Source organism: Opisthocomus hoazin, chromosome 6 (assembly GCF_030867145.1).
Source record: "Opisthocomus hoazin isolate bOpiHoa1 chromosome 6, bOpiHoa1.hap1, whole genome shotgun sequence".
NCBI classification, from domain to species: domain Eukaryota; kingdom Metazoa; phylum Chordata; class Aves; order Opisthocomiformes; family Opisthocomidae; genus Opisthocomus; species Opisthocomus hoazin.
Window position 1 is genome coordinate 16,819,544 of NC_134419.1, and position 20,741 is coordinate 16,840,284.

At 43.7% G+C, this 20,741-nt stretch overlaps 2 protein-coding genes across 2 annotated transcripts; one reads left to right on the top strand and one right to left on the bottom strand.

Annotated features, from left to right (window-relative positions):
- Window positions 1–9,616: 9,616 nt before the first annotated feature.
- RPF1 (ribosome production factor 1 homolog) lies at window positions 9,617–15,566 on the top strand. The gene is made up of 9 exons (XM_075424819.1): window positions 9,617–9,809; window positions 9,910–9,966; window positions 10,914–10,994; window positions 11,405–11,500; window positions 12,201–12,354; window positions 12,930–13,012; window positions 13,897–14,078; window positions 14,162–14,288; window positions 15,139–15,566. The coding sequence occupies exons 1-9, from the start codon at window positions 9,651–9,653 to the stop codon at window positions 15,178–15,180; spliced, it is 981 nt and encodes a 326-aa protein (XP_075280934.1). The 5' UTR covers window positions 9,617–9,650; the 3' UTR covers window positions 15,181–15,566.
- A 940-nt stretch (window positions 15,567–16,506) lies between these two features.
- GNG5 (G protein subunit gamma 5) lies at window positions 16,507–20,345 on the bottom strand. Its single transcript, XM_075424820.1, has 3 exons — window positions 20,165–20,345; window positions 18,946–19,101; window positions 16,507–16,750 (listed from the first exon to the last, which is right to left on the bottom strand). The coding sequence occupies exons 1-2, from the start codon at window positions 20,243–20,245 to the stop codon at window positions 18,976–18,978; spliced, it is 207 nt and encodes a 68-aa protein (XP_075280935.1). The 5' UTR covers window positions 20,246–20,345; the 3' UTR covers window positions 16,507–16,750; window positions 18,946–18,975.
- Between the last annotated feature and the right edge of the window lie 396 nt (window positions 20,346–20,741).

The following is a 20,741-nucleotide window of genomic DNA, read 5'->3' on the forward strand; positions in this document are numbered from 1 at the left end:
GGAAAATATGGTTAAATTGGACATATAGACAAAGGAAGATATTATCTTAGCTAATTCCTCCTTGTCATCTTGCAGCGTAACTTTTACTGAAGTGGTGCTTTTTGTTCTGTGCTCTGTCTCCTACTGTAGAGAACAGAGATAGCCCTTGGCATCATTCTGTGTTGGGTAGAGCACCAAACTTGCTGAACCATGCAGACCAAGCAACAGAGCTACTGTAATAAAAGGTCTAACTGAAGGCTGGATTTCATGATAAGTTTCATTTCTCCACTCAGTCAAACCCTGTGCACCAGACAGGATTGGCTCTGACCAGCTTCTACTGTAAAATGCTATAAAAGAGGCTGAAATCTAGGCCAGAGCTAGGGATAGTTCTTGGGAAGCTCTCTGGATTTCCTGGAGGGAGAGGTGTGGCTCTTTACGTGGGAGGTAAACGCCAGGGACTTTCTGTTACTAGTAATTATGTGCAGCTTGAGTTTCATTAATAAGAGCCACATATGCATACTGGAAAAAAGAGGTTATCTGACACTGGGATTATTATATGTTGCCAGCTAAATGTCTTACAATGTTCATTACCTTTGTCACTTTGTGATTAGCACTTATAAACGTCCGAAAGCATGTTCGTATTTTATCAACACACAAGAAAAAAAACTTCTGCCATTGCGAGTTTATAATACAAAAAAGAAGGAAATCTCCTGGTAAATCCCCAAACCATCCCACTGATCTGTCTAATATTTTGGAACTACTTCTTGCATTAGCATTTCTTTTTATTAGCTTTAGTCATTTCGCTTTTGATGTCATTTATGATCATTGCCAAATATAAAAATAGACTTTCCAGAAAGTTATCCTGACGTGAACATCCAGCATGGAAATATCAGTCTTAATAGATTTGATAAACCAGCAAAGAAAAGAAACAGAATCTTGTCAGGGGAAAGTGGCTGGGTAGCCTTAGATTAAAGAGATACTACAATTCTAGTGACTATTCATCAAAATTTAGCAATAAAAACAGGAAAAAACCCCTGTGATGTAGCTAAAAACGTCTGTTAACTTGTAATATTTAAAACATCCATTCATTGCACTCTCTAACCACATACTATCCGAATACTATGGGAGGTACTCTAAAATTCTTATAAAACATTTTAAAGGGGTTTCTTGCTCTGTTTTAATTTCTCATAGCATCCCAGGTTTTCAGGCCAGAAGAAAGCACCATGATTCTCCAGCCTGACCTTTTGCACAGTACAGGTGACAATTAGATCAAGTGTCATCTGCGTAACTTCTGGTGGAGCTAGAACACTTCCTTTGGGAAAAATCCACCTTCTTGATTTAAAGATTTCACGTGACAAGGAATATTTCAGAGGCCTATCTACCTAAATTTTTTTTCCAAGGCTTAGTTAGTTTAAAGGTTTTTTTCTGTTTGTTTTGGTTTTGATTTTTAATCAAAAAATTACTTTTGGCTCAGCTTTCAAATACTACGTCTTTTGAAAGATTTGTCCGCTAAACCGAAGATTTCTATGATTACAGTTATTCTCTTTACTTATATAATTCCAGGTGAGTGAGCTCTTATGTGATTCACTGATGGGCTAAAGAGATTAAGCTTTTTAAGCCTCTTCTGTAAGAAGGGTTTCTCGATCCCAAATCAACCACACAGTTCTGCTTAACCAGTTTCTTGTTTTTTATCTCAGTATCAGGCTGAGACATACTGCTCTGCCAATAAAATCCCTATTGCTACAGCGTGCTCCCCACATTTATCCACAAGGACAGCATTTCTGCATGCCCTTAATTGCTTTCCTGTATCGCTAGTTTTCATAATGCAGTCTTCCATCAGATAACTGATCCACATTTTTCTTTCCTAGAAATATTAGCCTGCACTTAACTATCTTAAAATGCACATTGTTCAAGTTAGCTCACCTTACCAAAGATTCTGGTAACACTGTGGAACAAATCCTCATTATGTATCACTTCACAACTTCTGTTTCTTATGCAAATATTATCTTACAAATTTGTAAAATAACTAATGTATGTTACTAGCCATTTATAAATACTTCTGACTTCTTAATAATGCCAAGTAGGAAACGGTCCTGAATATTTTTTCCCAATTTAAAATGTAAAGTATCTCCTAAGAGCTAAAGACTAATACAGCCAGACACTGAAATGTATTAAAATAGAAGAATATTTAAGCAACATACTTAAGTGTCGATAACGTGTGTTGATACCATGGACTTAAGAGTGATCTGCAAGGGGAATGACAGTTTCACTTAAGGTATTTTACTCTGTAACAATATAGATACCTTATTTTTACAGTAACACCTACAAATTAGGTTGCAATAACTTCAAACAAGATGAAAATTCTTAGATATCTGTGGGCAGCCTGCAAGAGGACAAAGCAAAATTATTTGCTATACCGAGTTATATTTATTACAGAGAAATATTCCACTACAGCGCAAATACACCTCAACATAAAATAACAGGAAGTCAATAAATAAAATGAAAACACAAGGTAGCATATACTGAAAAATATCTGGCTAGAAATGAGTTATACTCCAATGCTGGATAAACTCTTTCTTCTCCAGTACGTGAAGGAATGCTTTATTAAGGTAGCCCTAGCTCTGTGTAATTGCCACCAGCAGAAAGATACCAGCATTGCTTCCTACAAAGAGGCCCACACCCCCCAAGAAACCCAAGTTTTCCTGCAGACCCACAAAGCTGATGAAATGTTGCCACTGACTCGCTTCCCTTTTACAGGATGATTCTTTCGAAAAGGATACTGATCTCCAGAAGCCGCAAAACGAATTCAGCAAAATACCAGGCTGGAAACAGTAGACGCCTCTTCAGTACTTTGCCATGGGTAGTTATTGGATAAATTTCTCAAAAAGTCTAAATGTATCAGATTACAATGTTCTTGTTTATAGAATTTTGTTTGGGGAAGTATTCCAGTTTTCTGCACTCAGCTCTTGAAACTCCAGCAAACTCCTTTATCTTTTTTTTCGCTTACATACAATTAATTCATTATCTATTAGTTTTAATCTACTAACTAACAAGAAGTGCTGACAGACTTGCAGGAAATCAGATGGCCCGTATTCACCAGGGTGATCTACCCAGATTAAGATAATGGTCAGCTGTACCACCTTGATAGATCCTGTGGGAAGGAATTGTTGTAATGTGGGTTATAACTACATGTTTAGGATCGTGTTGACATCTATAAATAAAGCAGCTGTAAAGTAATTTTTTAAACTCTAATGAGCCTTAAAACTGGACATTCACATGTCCATGTGTGTGGACTATGGAATTTCCGTAATTATTAGATAATACATTTGCAAGTTTTTTGGCAAGAATACCACATAAAAATATGTTCTTTTTCAAATGCTCTCCTTTGCTTCATTTTTCCTCAGATTATTTAAGTTCTGCTCTCTCAGGCTTCCAAACTCTTGACTTCTTTTTCTTTCGCCAATGCACATACATAACATTCTGAGATGTTAGACACAGACCATCTAAATGGATCAGGAATCACTGCTCTTCGCACGGTGCAGCAAGAGGGTTACACTAAGCCGAATTGCTGTAACTTCAGGAGGGGCAGGATAGAAGGGCGAGGGAACCACAGGTCTGTCAGACTCACCTCTGCCCCCAGGACGACTGTGGAGCAAATACTCCTGGAAGACTTTTCCAAGCACCTGAGGAACACAAAGGCAGCTGGGAACAGCTGGTGTAATATGGCTTTACCAAGGGCAAACCCTTGATGGGAAGACTGGCTCAGCAGAGGAGGAAGAGCAGCACGTGCTATTTACCTTGGCTTTAGGAAGGCCTTCAACATGGTCTCCCACAGGACCCTTACAGTTGCACTGGTGAAATATGGAGTGGAAAAATGTACCACAAGGTGGGTGGGAAATCGCTGGGCTGTGGAGCACAACAGATGTAGACCAGTAGCACAAAGTCCATCAATAAGGCGGCTGGTTACTAGTGGTGTTCCTCAGGGACCCACGCAAGGGCCGAAAGTCTTAATGTCCTTATTAATGACCTAGACAAGGTAACAGAGTGCACTGCCAGCAAATTCTGGTGTGATACCTATTGGGGATGGGGGTGTCAATGCTCTGGAAGATAAAGCTGCTATCCAGAGGGACCTTTGCTTTTTTTACCGTTGTTTGCTTTCTTAAACCTAGGACTTTTTACACAAAAGCTACAAAAAGCACAAAGATCGTAAAGAAACTCTCAGGAGCAAAGGCATTACAGAATGAAAACTGACTAAGAAAATGTCATTTGGTCTCCTTATTCATCTGTAGTATAACAAACCGTAACTTAACTTCAGGGACAGACACTAGGTCTGCACTCTTTACTTGCTGAGTGCTGAACTTGAGACATCTGGAATCTGACATCTAGAATGATCCTAAGCATGGTGAAGCTGATCGTGAGCCTAATTGAGCATAGATGTGGTTTGAACATATGGTGCTAAATATTCTCAAAATCTCCAGCTTTGGGCGTCTTACACTGGGCATTCTAAATTCATAGATATCTTTGATAAATTTTGTTCCGGCAAATGTGTTTAATTTTCCCATCTGTGTAATGGACATAATACCTTCTTTTCAATAAGAGCCTTAGTGTTTATACACAGCTCTGATACTGTAAAGAAGAGTAATCCAGAAAAGCATATGAAAATAATTAAATTTTGTGTTGAGTTATGGAATGAGGACAGGCACTGGTAGCACACAGTCAGATCTAGTGTTTATCCTGAAATGTTAAATAATACCCAAATTTATTGAGCATGATCCCCATTTTATCCATTAGGGAGACTGCCCTAGGTGACTGAAAATACTGAAATTAAAGACTGTAAACAAGATCCACGAAGGAATGCAAGCCTGTAAGTCCCAAACAGATGATCTTGAAAGCTACCCACGCAGTTCCTGCACAGGCACCTTGTAATTTTACTTTGCTCCCCTGTGTAAGGCTCCAGTGGAGAAACAGCTCTGGGTATGCCCAAGTCTGGAAACAGTCTGGAAAGAGCTAGGCAGTTTGGCATTTATTTTGTGCTTACGCCTAGCTGGATGAACAAAAGGCTTTTCCACACCAGAGATCCCAGGTGGCTTGGTACCATAACGCGTAACAAGCATCACAGGCCTAGGCTCTCTACAAAATGCAAAGCAAACTTTACCTTAAAAAGGGGTGGTGCATTTTTCATATGACAGCATACTGTGGTGGGCCATGTTCAACTCCTTCCTCAGTTAAAGTGACGTGGGCTCATACACAGATTTCACTGTCACATGGAGCATCTCGCACCACCCTCTGAACATTCCACCCTGGTGAGACCACATTGCCCTTTCTTCACTGTGCAAACAGCCCAACAGAGCACCAGGCCAGGAGCATAAAAGGAACCAGACTCTTCAGTCCAGTGATGAGGGCACACACCTAGAGACTGAACCTGGTTACAACCCATTCTCGCCAGCTTGTTTCTGCTTTGCTGTGTAACTTCTTAACGCAAACTACAGGGAGAATATTGAGACCTGGCCAGGAACTCAATACTCCTTCCTTTCAGGCAGAGAGTGCCCCAGCCAGTAGCTAGCTGGTCCAGCATTTTTTGTATCTTATCCTGCATGCAACAACAGCTCCATTTGGAAGAATGCAGACAGTTCTCACCTCTGAAAAACTTGCAAGCTTGTGGTTTGATTGTTCCATTGAAAGGAAAGATGCTAGTCTCCTGATGGTGGAAACTCCTGTCTTCTGTATCAAATGTGAATATTATAACTTTTGAACTACCAGCTGAGGAAAGCTACCATCACTAACCTTGCTATGCAGTCAGCACTGTTAGGGAGCCCCTGAGAATGCCTGTTGGAGAGAGGCTGCAAGCAAGAGTGCAAAGAACATCTCTCTCGAGGGGCCTGGGAAGGCTTGGACGCGATCGAAGCTGTACTAACTGCTCTGCAGTGTCAAGGCTGAGGTGCTCACAGGCATAACAAAACCCAGACCTTTGGGGTACAACTTCATCATCCACACAGCACCATGAAGGGATGGGAGCACTAGATGAAGGCAAGAATAAGAAGAGTTTACTTGTCTTACTCCAGCAGTCCACTCCCGCCAGCCAGCCCTCCTGGGCAGCTGAACAAAGGGTGCTGCCGCAAGGGCACACAGCCGTACTGCAGGGCTCCAGCTCACACTGCCGCTCCGCATTGCGTTCTGCTGTTTCAATGCACAAGCCTCTCCAACTTAGCTTGGCTACCAGTACATAGCACTGACTTCAACAGTTCCAATGTATTCTCCACCACCAACAGAAAGCTCAGAGGGCCTAGGGATCCTGCAGAAGGTTTTGAGGGCCATAACTGTGGACCTCAGGAAAGCCAGCCCTTGACGGAACCTTGAGACAACTCACTTCTTACTTGTGTTTCGTTGTGACCTCATGTTCCTTTATTTCCCCTCTCCTCACCAGTTCTAGATCCATGACAATACTGTTTCCAACTGCACTGCTTGGGGGATTTGGTCCTAGAGCAAAATCAGTCACTTCTCCCTTGTCCTCTACTCTGCTAACAGGCCAAGAATCCTGGCAACAGGTTTTTGTTCTATTTTTCAAGTGAAAACCACTATTCTGTAGGAAGAAAGAACGAAGCCTGTAAGGCATATCTCTCTTCCAACAGACAATGGTTTGTTCAGTTTGGAGCACTGGGGCATTTTGTTCAGTGTAATGAAGCTTGAAGACAAATAGTACGTCCTCTCTACCTTCAGGTGGGAGTCCTGCATCCAGCTCTGGAGCCCTCAGCACAGGAAAGGCATGGACCTGTTGGAGTGGGGCCAGAGGAGGCCACAAGAATGATCTGAGACCTGGAACACCTCTGCTGTGAGGAAAGGCTGAGAGAGTTCGGGCTGTTCAGCCTGGAGAAGAGAAGGCTCTGGGGAGAGCTTACAGCAGCCTTCCAGTACTTAAACGGGGCCTACAAGAGAGATGGGGACAAACTTTTTTAGCAGGGCCTGTTGCAACAGGACGAGAGGGAATGGTTTTGAATGAAGAGAGGGTAGATTTAGGCTGGATATAAGGAAGAAATCTTGTACAATGAGGGTGGTGAAACACTGGCACAGGTTGCCCAGAGAGGTGGTCGATGCCCCGTCCCTGGAAACATTCAAGGCCAGGTTGGACGGGGCTCTGAGCAGCCTGATGGGGTTGCAGATGTCCCCGCTCACTGCTGGGGGGCTGAGCTAGGTGACTTATTGAGCTTTAGATCACTAATGACCTTTAACGGTCCCTTCCAACCCAAACCCTTATATGATTCCTTGTTTCTAAATTAAGAAAAACAAAACAGGAAAATAGCAAAATGTTGGTTATTTATCTAAAAAAAAACCAAAAAACAAAAAACCTCAAAACAGTTCTCTAATCCTTGACTCCAGAAGCACCTTAACCTCTTTTGCTGTCTCCTTCCATAAATATTTTCTAACTTGATTCCCTTTCCTCAGCTGAATTTTTGCCCTTTCAACTTAATCCCAAGATATTTTTCAATTGTTTAAAATGACAGAACAGCAAAAAAACTCCAGTCCTCTACCAATATGACTCAAAATGGTGCTTCCACTACTGCAGCTGGGTCAGTGGCAATTTACAGAAAGGTTTCCTCCAAACTTCCTTAGTGCTGACACAAAATAAATGTCTACATTCATCACTTTCCGCTGCAGAACTTACTTGTTTTACACAAATCAAAGCCACTGTTGTTTTCTGTTTGGGTTTTATTTTTTCTTTTTTTAACAAAGCAGCTTCTTCCAAAAGGTGGTTTCTTGCCAACGCTACATTAGTTGTAAAAAAACCCACAAAAAACCAAAAACATCCTGGTTAAAATGTTACTCACACAGAACAGAGCTCATAGCTAAAATAAGCAAAGGACTCTGGAACCTTCTCTATGAAGAAATTAAGCTAATACCATGCATGAATTTATTAGCTGGGCCTTCTATTGAAGTTATAATTGTACCTTGTTAGGGATCTTCTTTTCACTAAGTCCACAATGTGTTTCTGGTGTCTTTGTAATGCCCCTCCCCAGCCCTAGGAAGTTTTTGGACTACTGTGTATCATTATTTTGTTGCTGTGAGTCCCTGGAAGAAGAGCCTTTGAATAATATTAGGAGGTTGTCTCCCCTCTTGCTAGGAGGGAGAAAGTTAATGTGTTTTTTCCACAAATAAGCACTCAGTGAGCAATTGTGCTGCGCATCAGTTTGCAATGATTCCAACAGAAACACCATTGCAAACTGAAGCTACAAATAACCTGGAATTCCCTATTAGCTCTGCTAACAGCAGCGATCAAAATCTCTGCTAATGACTTTTAGAGATACCCTTGCAATCTCTGATATTTGCATTGGCCAGTGAGACAAAGTTACAGAATGTCCTTGTTTAATATACTCTCAACTAAATCCCCCAAACCTTAATTACCATGGAAACTACTTATCCTTAAGGCACTAAGGATAGCTGAAATATTTTCTCTCCGCAAAAATGGGAGCGAGGCCAGAAAAACACAGCGTTGTGCACAATGAGGCCTTTGATCTTTCATTCATATCTGTGTTAAGCAGAAATAACCTCAGCTGAAGCAAGCTGAGTTACAGAGTTAAATTCATTCGCAGTAGAGAAGCAGGCTTGAGACATTGTCTAGTTCAGGTTATTTCTAGATCTTTTCCCCTTATCTTCATGCATTTCTGTTAACTGATTTCTTTTTCGCTTTTCTAGTAAGAGGAACTTAGTAACGCAAAATAGTATTTGTATATAAAATTAGTAGATGTATTCCAAGCTTTGAGACAATCCTGGGGACAAATGGAACTAATCAGTCGCACTGAGGCTCAGCATCTTACAGTCTGAGCCTGAAAACGCCTCAAATTTAGCCCAGCCCCCCCCCAAATCCCTGAGCACCCCATTTCCACCGAACAGGGCACAGCCTTCACTGTGCGGCGACCCTTGCACAGCTCTGAGCTGGAAAACCAGGGCAGGAACAGACACCTCCATTTCTAGTTCTACATAAATCTCTTGAGCTACTTGCAGGGGTCCTCCTGTCAGTGTGATTTTTAACGGGTTTCAATGGAGCAGTGCTGAGGAACGTCACCACCACAACGCGCCACGGCTCCTTCCGAGCCCGGCTGCAGGCAGGATGCGCACAGAGGGCAGGGCCTCACCACCGCGTACGCAAACCCACCGCAGCGCCGCGTCCGCCCCAAGCCCCCCCGCCCCCTGATCACGATCCGCACGGCAGCAACAGTCCGTGCTCGACGCTCAGCTCGTCTCGGGGCGGGGCTGGCCGGGGCCGGCAGCGCCGTCACTGCTGGGGCCGGGGGAGGACGCCGCCGCCCCCCCGCCGTGCCGCGCCGGGCTCGGGGAGGGGCTGGGCCCGGGCCCGTCTATGACTCGCCGCACGACGACCGGCGCCGGGGCCCAGCCGGGCCTCCTCCGGCGGGGCCGGCCCCCCAACGCCGCCCGCCATCACCGCCTGAGCCGGGCCCGCCCGAGCGCGCCCCCGCCGCCCAGGCCCCGCCCCCGCCGCCGCAGCACGGTCGCCCGCGCGCCCAGCCCCACCACCGCCCGGCCGCCCCCTCCGCGCATGCGCGGCGAGAGCCCGTTCTGCCGACCGGCGGCCCCGGCGCAGGCGCAGAGCCGGCTCTCCGGGCGGGTGGGGGCAGAGGTCAAGGGTGAGGGGTCAGTTCCTGCCCGGCGGCGGCAGCATGGCTGGCGGCGGCGGATCGGAGCGCTCGGCGGCGGGGGATGGGGGGCCGCCGGCCCCGGAGCGGGTTCTCTTCCCGCCGACCTTCAGCGTGTCCGAGATCAAGAACAAGCAGCGGCGCCACTTCATGTTCCTTCGCTGGAAGCAGCAGCAGAGGAAGGTGGGGGAAGGCCCTGCGCGGCGGTCGCTACCGGGGGGCGGGGGGAGGGCACGGCCGGGCGGCGGGTCTGGCTAACGCATCGCTCTCCCTCTCCCGCCAGGAGAAGCTGGCCGCCAAGAAAAAGCGGAGGAAGGAGCGAGAAGCCCTCGGAGACAAAGTAAGGGCTGCGGGCGCGGCGCGGGGAGGCCGTGCCCGCTGCGGGGCCCCGCCGGTCGGTCTGCAGTCGGGGGCTGCGCGGGTTCCGGAGCGAGAGGGTCACTCCACCGACTGTGGCGAGGTGGAGCGGTGATCCCGGTGGCCGCGGCTGCCTTCGGAGGCACGCTGTTGTGCGGTGGAGGTGGCAGAGCCTGGCTTTGAAGCGGTGGTGGTGGTGGTGTGTGAAATGGTGGGGCAGCCTGAGTTTTAAGCAAATAACGGCTTGAGAGCAGGCCCTTCCTGAGAAGTCTTATCTGCCCGATGCAATTGCTATGGCATCGTGTTGATGTTATCGGGAATTACACTCCAGTAAGTGATTTCTGTATAAATTGAAGCAATCAGATCTGACCAAACCCTGCCCAGACCAGCTGTCTGCTTGTTGCCAAGCCTAGCCACGAACAAGGGGTTTGCTTCTTTTCCTGAACTACTTCAGAAGCATACTGGCTGTTGAAGGCAGTCAGTTATGAGTTCCTGCGTTATCACAATCTCGTAAGAGTGTGTAGGTAAACAGGGTAAACTGTTACAGGCTGGTAGTCGTTAAATTGTAGATGTCAAGGCTAAAATGTGTTGCTGTTGAGAGCAGAGCTTTTTTCTTCCATGGAAGAGAAGTGGATAGAAAGTTCTCTTTTTTTTGTTTTGTTTTGGAACCCCGTTTCTTAATTAGATTGAAATTCAGCAGTGCCACTGTTCTAGCGATGCTCTTCCTCCCATGTGATGCTCTCTGGTGTCCCAGTACCTGTGCATATTTTTAATCAAAGTGGTGTTGTGACTTCTTTAAAAGCTGGCATAAAATAAATATTCTAACTCTGTATAGAAATAGAGATAATATCATGATAGTACGAATATGTTTTTCACAATACACTGAAAAATCACATTAATGTATTATGTTAATAAACTTATTTATTGTAGGCACCCCCGAAAGCCATACCAAAAACTATTGAAAATCAAAGAGAGTATGATGAGACAACTGTAGATCCCAACGATGAAGAGGTAACTGCTTAACTTATGCATGTGCTATTAAGTTAACCATTTTTTTTTCCAAGAGGGGACATAAAATGGGTCGATGAATCTTAACATTCACAACTGTCCTGGTAAGGTGTTGATGAATTACTTCTTACGTGTGATGGGTTCACTAAGAGGTGATGTCATTCTTTCATTATCTGCATCAGATAACTGCCTTTTGCATTACTGTTACTGATAGTAAAACCTGCCAATGTGCATCACACTAGATTCTTAAAGATGTAAAATACACATGCCATGTGGTGATTAGTTAAAGGATAGATCTTGTGAATTGAAATTTTTCCTACTAAATTCAGTTTCATCAGAATTTAGATCAGATTGAACAATTCTTCTTCAATTATTTCATACCTGGTGGGTTAACAAGACTTCTGTATTTCCAGGTTGCTTTTGACGAAGCAACTGATGAATTTGCCCCGTACTTCAACAGACAGACAATTCCCAAGATTCTTATTACAACATCAGACAGACCTCGTGGGGTACGTATGTTTTACTTGGGGAGTTCTGAGCAAGGTTTTCACACTATGGTCAGTAAATTAAAGCTGAAAATAATAGCTTTCACATGGATTTTTTTTTTTCCTGCCATTTTATTTAGTGATTATCAATAACCTTGTGTATATATATGTAATCTATTAGTTTCTCTAACACCGGTTGTTTCCTTCCTAACAAAAACCAACTTCATGCATGTGTTTTTGTGTGCAAATGATCTACATTACTTACTTGGGGAGATTACTGACATTTGTGAAAACCTTAGAAGTGGTTTTAAGAACAGGAAAAAAGTACACCTCGGTTTATCTGGAAACTCAGACATTAGTACCTGAAGCAAGTGTTATATTGTATTTTGAAATGTTACGAACTTTTTGTAGACCAATGTCTGTAATAAATAGTAAGTTTGGAGGTTATGCTTTTGGAATTTTCCTGCTTTTCCGTGATTGAGGCAGGGAAAAAATAAACCTTTAAAAAAAAGTCCCTGGTGTGCTGCAGTCTCTACTGCAAATATTTTTTTTTTTTTTCCACTGACTGAATGAAGTAATTTAGTAGCTTGTCTTCAAATGTTTATAGATACTCAAGTAATACATCATCAGGGAGGGCAGCTGGAATGAGTAACCCTCCATTCCCCTAATATTTGAATTTGGCACTGTATTTACCACATTGCAATGTAACTCCTGTGTTTTGCAGAGAACAGTGAGATTCTGTGAACAGCTGTCTACTGTTATACCTAACTCGCATGTCTACTATCGAAGGGGACTGGCTTTGAAAAGAATTATTCCACAGTGTATTGCAAGGGACTTTACAGATTTAATTGTCATTAATGAAGATCGCAAAATACCAAGTATCCTTTTCTGTATTTATTAAAATAGATACACTAGTTCTGGGCCTATTAAGGAAAGAAAATAATTCTGTAGTGTGCATCGAAGATCTATTCTGGATTTTTTTCTGTTCACTGTGCAGTTTACAGCGTAACTACGGAGTTAAAAATCACTGTGCCAACTTGAATATCTGATGGCTAATGCAACTTGGAATTATTAAAGAAAGTGTGTGGGCTTTTTCTTTTTTTAGTTTGTAATGCATGGATAAACGTTATTATTCCAGTAAATTTAACAGTTCGATTAATTAAAAAGTTTTTCTGAACAGGAAGTTCTATTTAGTTTTGCTGACTAGATAAAACATTACTAATTAGTAAGTGAGAAAGCGATAGAAGATAACTGGTTAGTTATTGAAGCAAAATTTAATGGACGTACTTCAGCACACTAGTTAACTACTTTATGAATGTATGTTCAAAAACCTTGTAAATCAGGCATAGGTTATAGATATAATAGTGTAATGTAACATTGCATTTTGCAGAAAATCTTCCTCTGTAAATACATGCTGAATTTTACCAGGCCTTTTTTTTAACGCGGTGAACAGATGGTCTTCTCTTAAGTCATCTGCCTGATGGTCCAACTGCTCATTTTAGAATGAGTAGTGTCCGTTTGCGTAAAGAAATAAAGGTAAGACTCCAACAAAATTTTGAAAAATGGGTATTCTGCTGTTTAGTGATAAATATGTTCAGTCTGCTTGAACTGTCAAAACTGGTTGCACTTTTGTATGATTCAGCTGACCTTGTAAACGTGTTTTTTTGTAAGCTAACAGGAGGCCAAGGACTAGCATATTCTGCTTCCATAAGCAACGTATTTCCATTTTCATATTTGCTGAATTTCTTTAACTATCTGCCAAGTATTTTTGTAGTCATGCCAATAAATAGCAGCTGATAACCTATATCAATAGGGAATACTCTGCGTATGGTATACACACAATAGGGTGTATGAAAATCAGCAGTGTAAGAGATTTCAGTAGATGTAGTTCCTAGTCTGGAATAAAACAAGTTTTTTTTACTCTTACAGCCCTGTCACCTCTTCTGTAGTATTGCTTACTTAGCTCTAAATAATTTGCAGTAAAAAGTTTCTTTTTTTTTCTCTTTTGAAATAAGTAATTTTTAAACCTCATCTGTTCTTATTAAAGAAGAATCCCATATACTCCTAGCTGGCGTTAGTACAGAGAGAAGACTCCTGTTGTAGGTAGTCTGCGTTATTTGCTATAATGGGTGCTGCCAGGAGTGGAAATTCGTGCAGGAGTAAAATTATTAATTTGTGCTTTTTCATTCAATTTATACTGTTGAACTAAAGATCCTTGTGTTACCAGCTGCTCCTTTACTTCTATACGAACTTAGGTTGTGTTTGGAAGAAATGATTAGGGCATCTTACCAGCCCTGTTACAAGAGGTTGGCCCTGGTTGTCTTCCCCCTATTTTATTTCAATCTGTTGTTTGATAATATATTAAAATCCTTTTGCATTCAATCTGTTCTTTGCATTCTTATCTATTGCTTTTGTTTCAGCGAAAAGGGAAGGAGCCCACAGAACACATACCTGAAGTAATCCTCAACAATTTTACAACACGACTGGGCCATTCTGTTGGTCGTATGTTTGCTTCTCTCTTCCCACACGATCCTCAGTTCATTGGAAGACAAGTAGCTACATTTCATAACCAGCGAGACTACATCTTTTTCAGATTCCACAGGTGACATTTTCCCCAAAACTCACAAATGAGAGAGCACGTTCTTATAACTTACTTCCTAATTTTTATTTTTTTTCTTCCCCAAGATACATCTTCAAGAGTGAAAAGAAAGTGGGAATTCAAGAACTTGGGCCGCGTTTTACATTAAAGCTGAGGTCTCTTCAAAAAGGAACCTTTGATTCCAAATTTGGAGAATATGAATGGATTCATAAGGTATGTCTAAGTAATAATAATAGTCCTGCTTGGGTAGGCAGACTAAATCTGACATGCATGTAACCACAAATCTTGGCCTAAAAAAAGTGGTAGAAATGCAGTTCTCCACACGCAAGTGTTTAACTAGTACTTAGGGGTATATTTTGAGAAATATGCAAAGTAGAAGCATTCTGCTATATTGTAAATCAAAAATAAAAATAGCAAGGATGAATATCAATATGCCATGACTACTTATGTGCAGAATGTAATTTCTTTAACATATACAGATAGAAGCAAATGTGAAAAATGCTCCCCTGGTATAAGCTGTTATTGGAAGCCTAGTAAACTTGACTAGAGCTATTTTTGTGCAGGGTGAGTGCAGGAATTGTCATGTAAAAATGATTTAAGCTATTTACATAAATGTCACTTCTTAATAGTGAATGGAAAGTAACATTGACCTCTGCACATCTCCGAGTGAAATGGAAGTATTACTCTAGGCAATGATAAATTATTTTTCCAGTCATTTTTACCATGGAATTTCAGTTGATTGGCAAAACTTGAGTATCCAAGCTGTACTGGAACAAAAATTCCAGTGCTCCTGGTGTAGTCCCTGAAACGGATAATCTTGCTTGTTTAAAAGACACTTTGTCTACTGTCAGTAGACAGAGAGCTGCTACTTGTTCTTTAGCTCTAAATCGCTAATCTCTAATTCTTCTCCCTTGTTAGTCTTGCAAAGCTGGCTATAAACACTCAGCTACACTGTGACTGTGACACATTTCACTGCCTACCCTTCTCAAAACTGGAGTGGTCATCCTTGTTTGTATCCTGTTGCATGAATTTGCTGGTTAATAAATTTTCTTTTAAATTTCAGCGCCGAGAAATGGACACAAGTAGAAGAAAATTTCACTTGTGAGGGACAGCTATCTCCCAGTTGCTGATGACCAGAAATACAACTGCTTTGAACTGTGGATTATCTCAGACTCTAAACTAATGATAACGATACTTAACAGTATCTGTCTGCAGAAAGACAAACCGCAAACATTAAAACTGTCTACAGGAGCAGATCAAGTAGGACGCATCTCTCTCTTCCTATGTTTGCAGCTAAATCCAACATGACAAGGACAGTGACTCTTTCCAGTCTAGCAGGAAAAACTACAGCAATGTCAGAGCAGCCTGTAATTTAGCTATCATAGAAGATTTGCCATGATTGCTGCTGTGCTGTAGAGATTAATTACACTTTGCAACATTAAAGACAGTAAACATTTTTGTTATTCTCAAAATAAAATGTTTTTAGTTACACAGCATTTTTTCTGTTAAGCAGCTAAATCCAGATGTCTTCCACTGATCAGGTAAGAGAGAAATATGTTAAATCTCTAACTCCCAGTATACTGTTTCCTGACAGTATGGTGATAATTTTCCAAAAATGGTCTCCTACCTAGAGAACACTGAGAAGGCTGTATGCAATCCAGGAAGTCTGTGGTGTTTTATTTCATTAACATCTTGCATAAAATAGCCATGTTGCTGAAGTTACAGCAATAATGTACTTGACTCCTACAGGGATCTCTTCTGTAAATGTTGTATTTAGAAGAGGTGTATGAGTATATATAAAGTATAAGAAAAGAAATAAACACTGATGGGAAAGAATTTGTAAGGCCAGCTTGCAGGAAGTACATAAAGCTACATCATCTAACAGTGCTGCTCAGTTGAACGCGTGAGGTCTCTGCGCAGGATTTTTCCCATTAAAATCTTAAAAATGCCTCTTCAGCCTCATAGCTGTACTCCGGCTGGTATTACCTGCAGAATAAACTACTGTTCTGCCTTAAGTCTGCACATTCACTGGCAGCTAAAAAAGCTAACTTTTCTTTGAATTACTTTATTTTAGTATGCAGCTATAAGAAGTACTTTTTCATATTTACCTGAAGAGTAAGATCGCTCATAGAGCAAATCATCTACTAGAGTAGAATTACTCTTTAAGATGAAGAATAACTAAGTTACTCTTTGTCTTTATTTAATGACTACGATATGGGACAGCTGTATAGTTGAATTATAAACTAACAGCCAAAAATTTTTGTTCTGTTCTATTACACTTTTGAGTATAGTGCTGATGAAGCCTCATTGTTCTGTACGACTGTCAACCCCAGGCAAACTTGCAGCAGCACGGCGTATTTAAAGACACGCTGGTGAGGTGTCAGTATATCCAGAAGTTAATCAACCTGTTACAGTAATTTCAAGACCAGACTAAATCAAGACACTTTTATTTTTTGCTTGGCATATAAAACTGATTCCCTTATGAAACAGAAGTATTGTAACTAGCATACAGTTCATTTGGAGAGGTAGATGGTAAGAGGTTTGACGACAGTAGCAATTTTACAGTTAGATTTGGCACGTTAAAGCTAAGCTTTTGTACAGACTTCAAACCAGGCCACTCCTTGAGGCACTCTGCCCATACACACATCAGCAGCTAGGAAAAGATGCTAAAAGATCTGAAAAACAAAACCAAAATGTAGTTAGAAGAGTATCAGTGCCAAATGAAGCAAGTCAATCTCTACAAACACATATGTACCTTCAGAATATGCCGTGGACAGCTACTTAGAAAAAAATAAATCCTCTTTTCCACAGCTGTTTTATAAAATTATTAGTTTATAAAATAAACTTTTAAAACCATGAAGCTATCCCCAAGGGTAAAAAAAGATAATCAAAGCTGTTATAAAAGAACTGACGCTTAGGATCTCCTGGAAGCCAGACTGCTCAGTGGAAGGACAGAAAAAGTTGTTCTAGTCTCTTGGTGCCTACAGAAATACCAGGCATCGACTTAGCATTTGAAAAGTAGGGGGAGGCTGCGTAACTAACAAATTACACTTCCTCTTCACAGAGGTGGTGCTGACTGTGCAAATGTGAGCTCTGTTGGCTCATCCTGAAAACACCAGGTTTACAGCTAAGAAACTGACTATTTTGAGGAAGTGCTTGAAAGAGATACAGTGAAGGAAAGACTTTTTCCATGTAGGCAGTGTAACTAAAATTGCTGTTCTAATGACTTTTGCTTGTAACATCAGCAGAAACAAGTGCTCCGTTCCAAAATCAGGAAGGGGGAAGGTAAGAACTGTAATTGAGATAGAGAATATTAAGCCTTTTATGCCCTGTGTATGCATGCATGCGAGACAGAGGACACAGTACTTCCTGACATCCACAGCCCAGAATTACTAGGCCTTGACAAAGCTGAGTGGGGAACGGTATGTGCCACTGAGCAAAGTACGGTTTATTTGGGTTTTTGTAGGTTATCAGTCTATAATGCTTACAGATGATCTGACTTCTTCCTTGAATTACTGCCCAAAACTGAAGCTACAGGAGTGTGAACACAAGTCAGTGCTCAAGAATAGTATCTGTTAAGTAAAAATAACTGATAAAATTCACAATAGAAATAACTTTAAAAGCTACACTAACTCTAAAGCACATCTGTTACGCTGCTATAATTCATTGCTCAGAACAACAGGGGAGGTGGTTTTGTTTGTTAGAACAGTTAAGCATCAAACTCTATATCGTTACTACTCTGGTCTTCACTAGCGTGAACCACCTTGTTTATACACAAACTTTTTGGAAGCTTTCTACAGTCTGCTTGAGGGGAGAACAATTTTAACAACTCAGTCTGACTGTGGTCACCTTTCTATAAAGCTGCCTAAATAACACAACTGAAATCAAGCAAACTGCATTTCTTTGGGTGATGTAAGTCAGCTAGAAAAACAGAATTATTCAAGGTTAAGACACGCTGTGAGATTTCTAAGGATTGTGAACTATGGTTAACTGTGTATCTGTTGCTTTGAAACAGCATACATCCTTTCACCCCCAACAGATCCAAGCCAAGGGACAATGGGGAAGAGGGATGCAGTACAATTATCATGCATTTACTGAGGGCAAAATACCAAATTACTGTGACTCAAAGTCTTGGTGAGACTACTATGGGTCTAACACTTGCCCTTCTAAATAGGTTAGTCTAAAATCTAATCACCAGAACTTTCAAGGAATGCCAACTAGTAGTCTTCATAGCGATAGCAGTAGCGCTAATGAACTTACATAGGTCTTGGAATGAAAAACCAAATGAGTATTCAGCTGTTCCTAGGTACTTAAACTGCTACCCAGGTAGTAGCTTATTTGAGTGGCGTGTGGGCCTTGATGCAACTCTTGGACTACATCCTTCCTTCTTTAGACTCGGAGGGCGTATCCTGTAGGGGACAGTGCTGCTCCTGGAGACCACCCTGAGCCTATCTTCAGAAGGGCTCTTTAAAAGTTTAAGAACTAAAGTCCGCTTTACCTGCCACAATAAGGATTCACCACGTATGCCATCTGGGGATGATCTTTTTCATGAGAAAAGGGAAATAATACCCTTCCACAGAAGGAAGACACAGCAGACACAGCAGAACTACTGTACAACCACCAACCCAGTAGCAGCTGGTCGCCCAGCAACAGAAACTGGCAGAGCCACTCGTAACACTGATGAACAGTGTGTGTCTGGTACGGGGCTACCACCCGAACAGGGGAAGAGCGGCCTGAAATGGGGATCGAGACCCAGCACTAGCTGCACAAGTCAGATGTCTCTTCTGAATACTTTTAATAAGGCAGTCTCATTTAAAGCCAGCTATTTTTAATGACAGAAGAGTTTATGAATCGTAATTCAAGAACTTACCACTGAAAGATACCAAAGTAGTTCATGTAATTACAAAAATGAACAAACTTTCTGGGGTCTGAATGGATTTGTACTTGATGATACTCCTGTCAGCAGGGGATCATGTTGTGCATTCTGCAGGCAGAACTGCTTCAAATCTGCTGCAGCCTGAGAGACCTAGTCAGAAGAAAAGCTGGCATTAGAATTCACTGCACGCTCTGTACTGAGGATGCAACTACATCAAAAAGAAAGAATGCTGCCAAATAATTTTATACAAGTTTCATCATAATTTTTTGGTTTCCTAAAGAAGTTACACAATATTAGAATGAGAAATAATTTGGAAAATTTTCATCTTAAACTTCTAAGCTTGAAGGGTGAAAGATGAGCAACACCTTGGAGATGGCTTTGTTAAATATATGAAGATCCTTGTTCTAGCATAAATTGCTTAAAAATACAGTGTCTAGTTCAAGATGCTCTAGCCGACTGCACTGGCATTTTATCTTCCCTAGGAAAGCCATCCTTACGAGGGGACAGCATGGGGGTTTCGTGGCAGGCTGTACCTACCCAGAAGCAGAACAGCGAACAGACTCGCTGTCTTGCTTTTCTTTGCTGTAACTCTGAGCTCACAAAAAAGAACGCTCCAAGTTTCGGAAAGCGGCCCCTGCACTGGCACCTTGTCCTCTCAGTCTGCCCCGAGTTTCTCCCGAGTGACGGAGCCCAGTCTCACCGAGGACGCCCCAGCCAGGCGCGCTCAGCACGCCTCGCCGCGAAGCCTCCATTTTACCGGGCCAGGGCCAGGGCCAGGCCAGCCGAAGAACCTGTTGCGAACCGCGAACCGCACTCCGGCGGAGAAGGCGCTCCCCCGCACCGAGCAAACGAGAGGGCGGCAGCGCTGCGGCCGGGGGGCGGCCCGGGGGTCCCGCAGCGGCTGCGGGCAGCGGGAGGGCGCGCCGGGCCGGGACCCGCGGGGGCCGAGCCCCGGGGCGGCGGCGCAGCTGCGTCCCCTCCCGCTGCCGCCGCCTCCCCGGGGCTGGGCTGGGCTCGGCTGGGGAGGCCCGGCGGAGCCCCGGGGCTAAGCCTGGGAGCGGTGCGTCGCCGACACGGAGGGTCGGGGCGGGTCGGAGCCGGCTGCCCGGGCCCGGCCCCTCCGAGGAGCGCCGCGGGGCGCGGCCCCCGGGGCAGCGTAATGGCGGCGCGTCCGCCCCGTCCCGTCCCGTCCCGTCCCGTCCCCGCTTCTCACCTTCACGCGGGTCACGCTGGCCTCCAGGCGCAGCTGCTGCACCACCTTCTTCATGGCCGCCACGTTGGAGGAGCCCGACATGGCGGGAGCGGCGGCAGGCGGCGGGACCCAGCCCCAACTTCCCGGCGCGTCCCAAACTCTCCGGCCCGCCGGCGCCTGCGCAACCGCCGCCGCGCCCGGGGCCGCGCCGCCGCGGGGGGCGCTGCGGGGCCGCGGGGGTCGCTGCGGGGCCGCGGGCGGGCGGGGGCGGCCCGGCGGGGCGGGCGGTGGGCCGCTGCCCGGGGCAGGCCGCCGGCCGAGGGGCAGGCTGCTGCCCGTGGGTCAGGCCGCTGGCCGGGGATCAGGCCGCTGTCCCGGGGGCAGGCCGCTGGCCGGGTCTCTCACTAGTGCTTGGGGTTCGGGGCTGCTGGCCTGCGAGCTCTGCACACCCGGGAAGGGGCGAACCGCCTGGAAACACAGAAATAAGATCCCCCCCGCCACATTCGTCTATAAAGTGGATAAAGCCAGAAGACAGTATTAAGACCAAGGTGGCAAATGTCGGTGATAGTATCCAGGGAATTACTAGTGTGGAGCTTAT

Bases quoted from the DNA above. Each gene is read 5' to 3' on its own strand.
- GNG5 (XM_075424820.1), bottom strand. From the start codon at position 20,245: ATGTCGGGCTCCTCCAACGTGGCGGCCATGAAGAAGGTGGTGCAGCAG. The intron at 19,102-20,164 runs GTGAGAAGCGGG...TCTTCTGACTAG, and splicing joins CCAGCGTGACCCGCGTGAAG to GTCTCTCAGGCTGCAGCAGA.
- RPF1 (XM_075424819.1), top strand. From the start codon at position 9,651: ATGGCTGGCGGCGGCGGATCGGAGCGCTCGGCGGCGGGGGATGGGGGG. The intron at 10,995-11,404 runs GTAACTGCTTAA...CTGTATTTCCAG, and splicing joins TAGATCCCAACGATGAAGAG to GTTGCTTTTGACGAAGCAAC. The intron at 11,501-12,200 runs GTACGTATGTTT...TGTGTTTTGCAG, and splicing joins CATCAGACAGACCTCGTGGG to AGAACAGTGAGATTCTGTGA.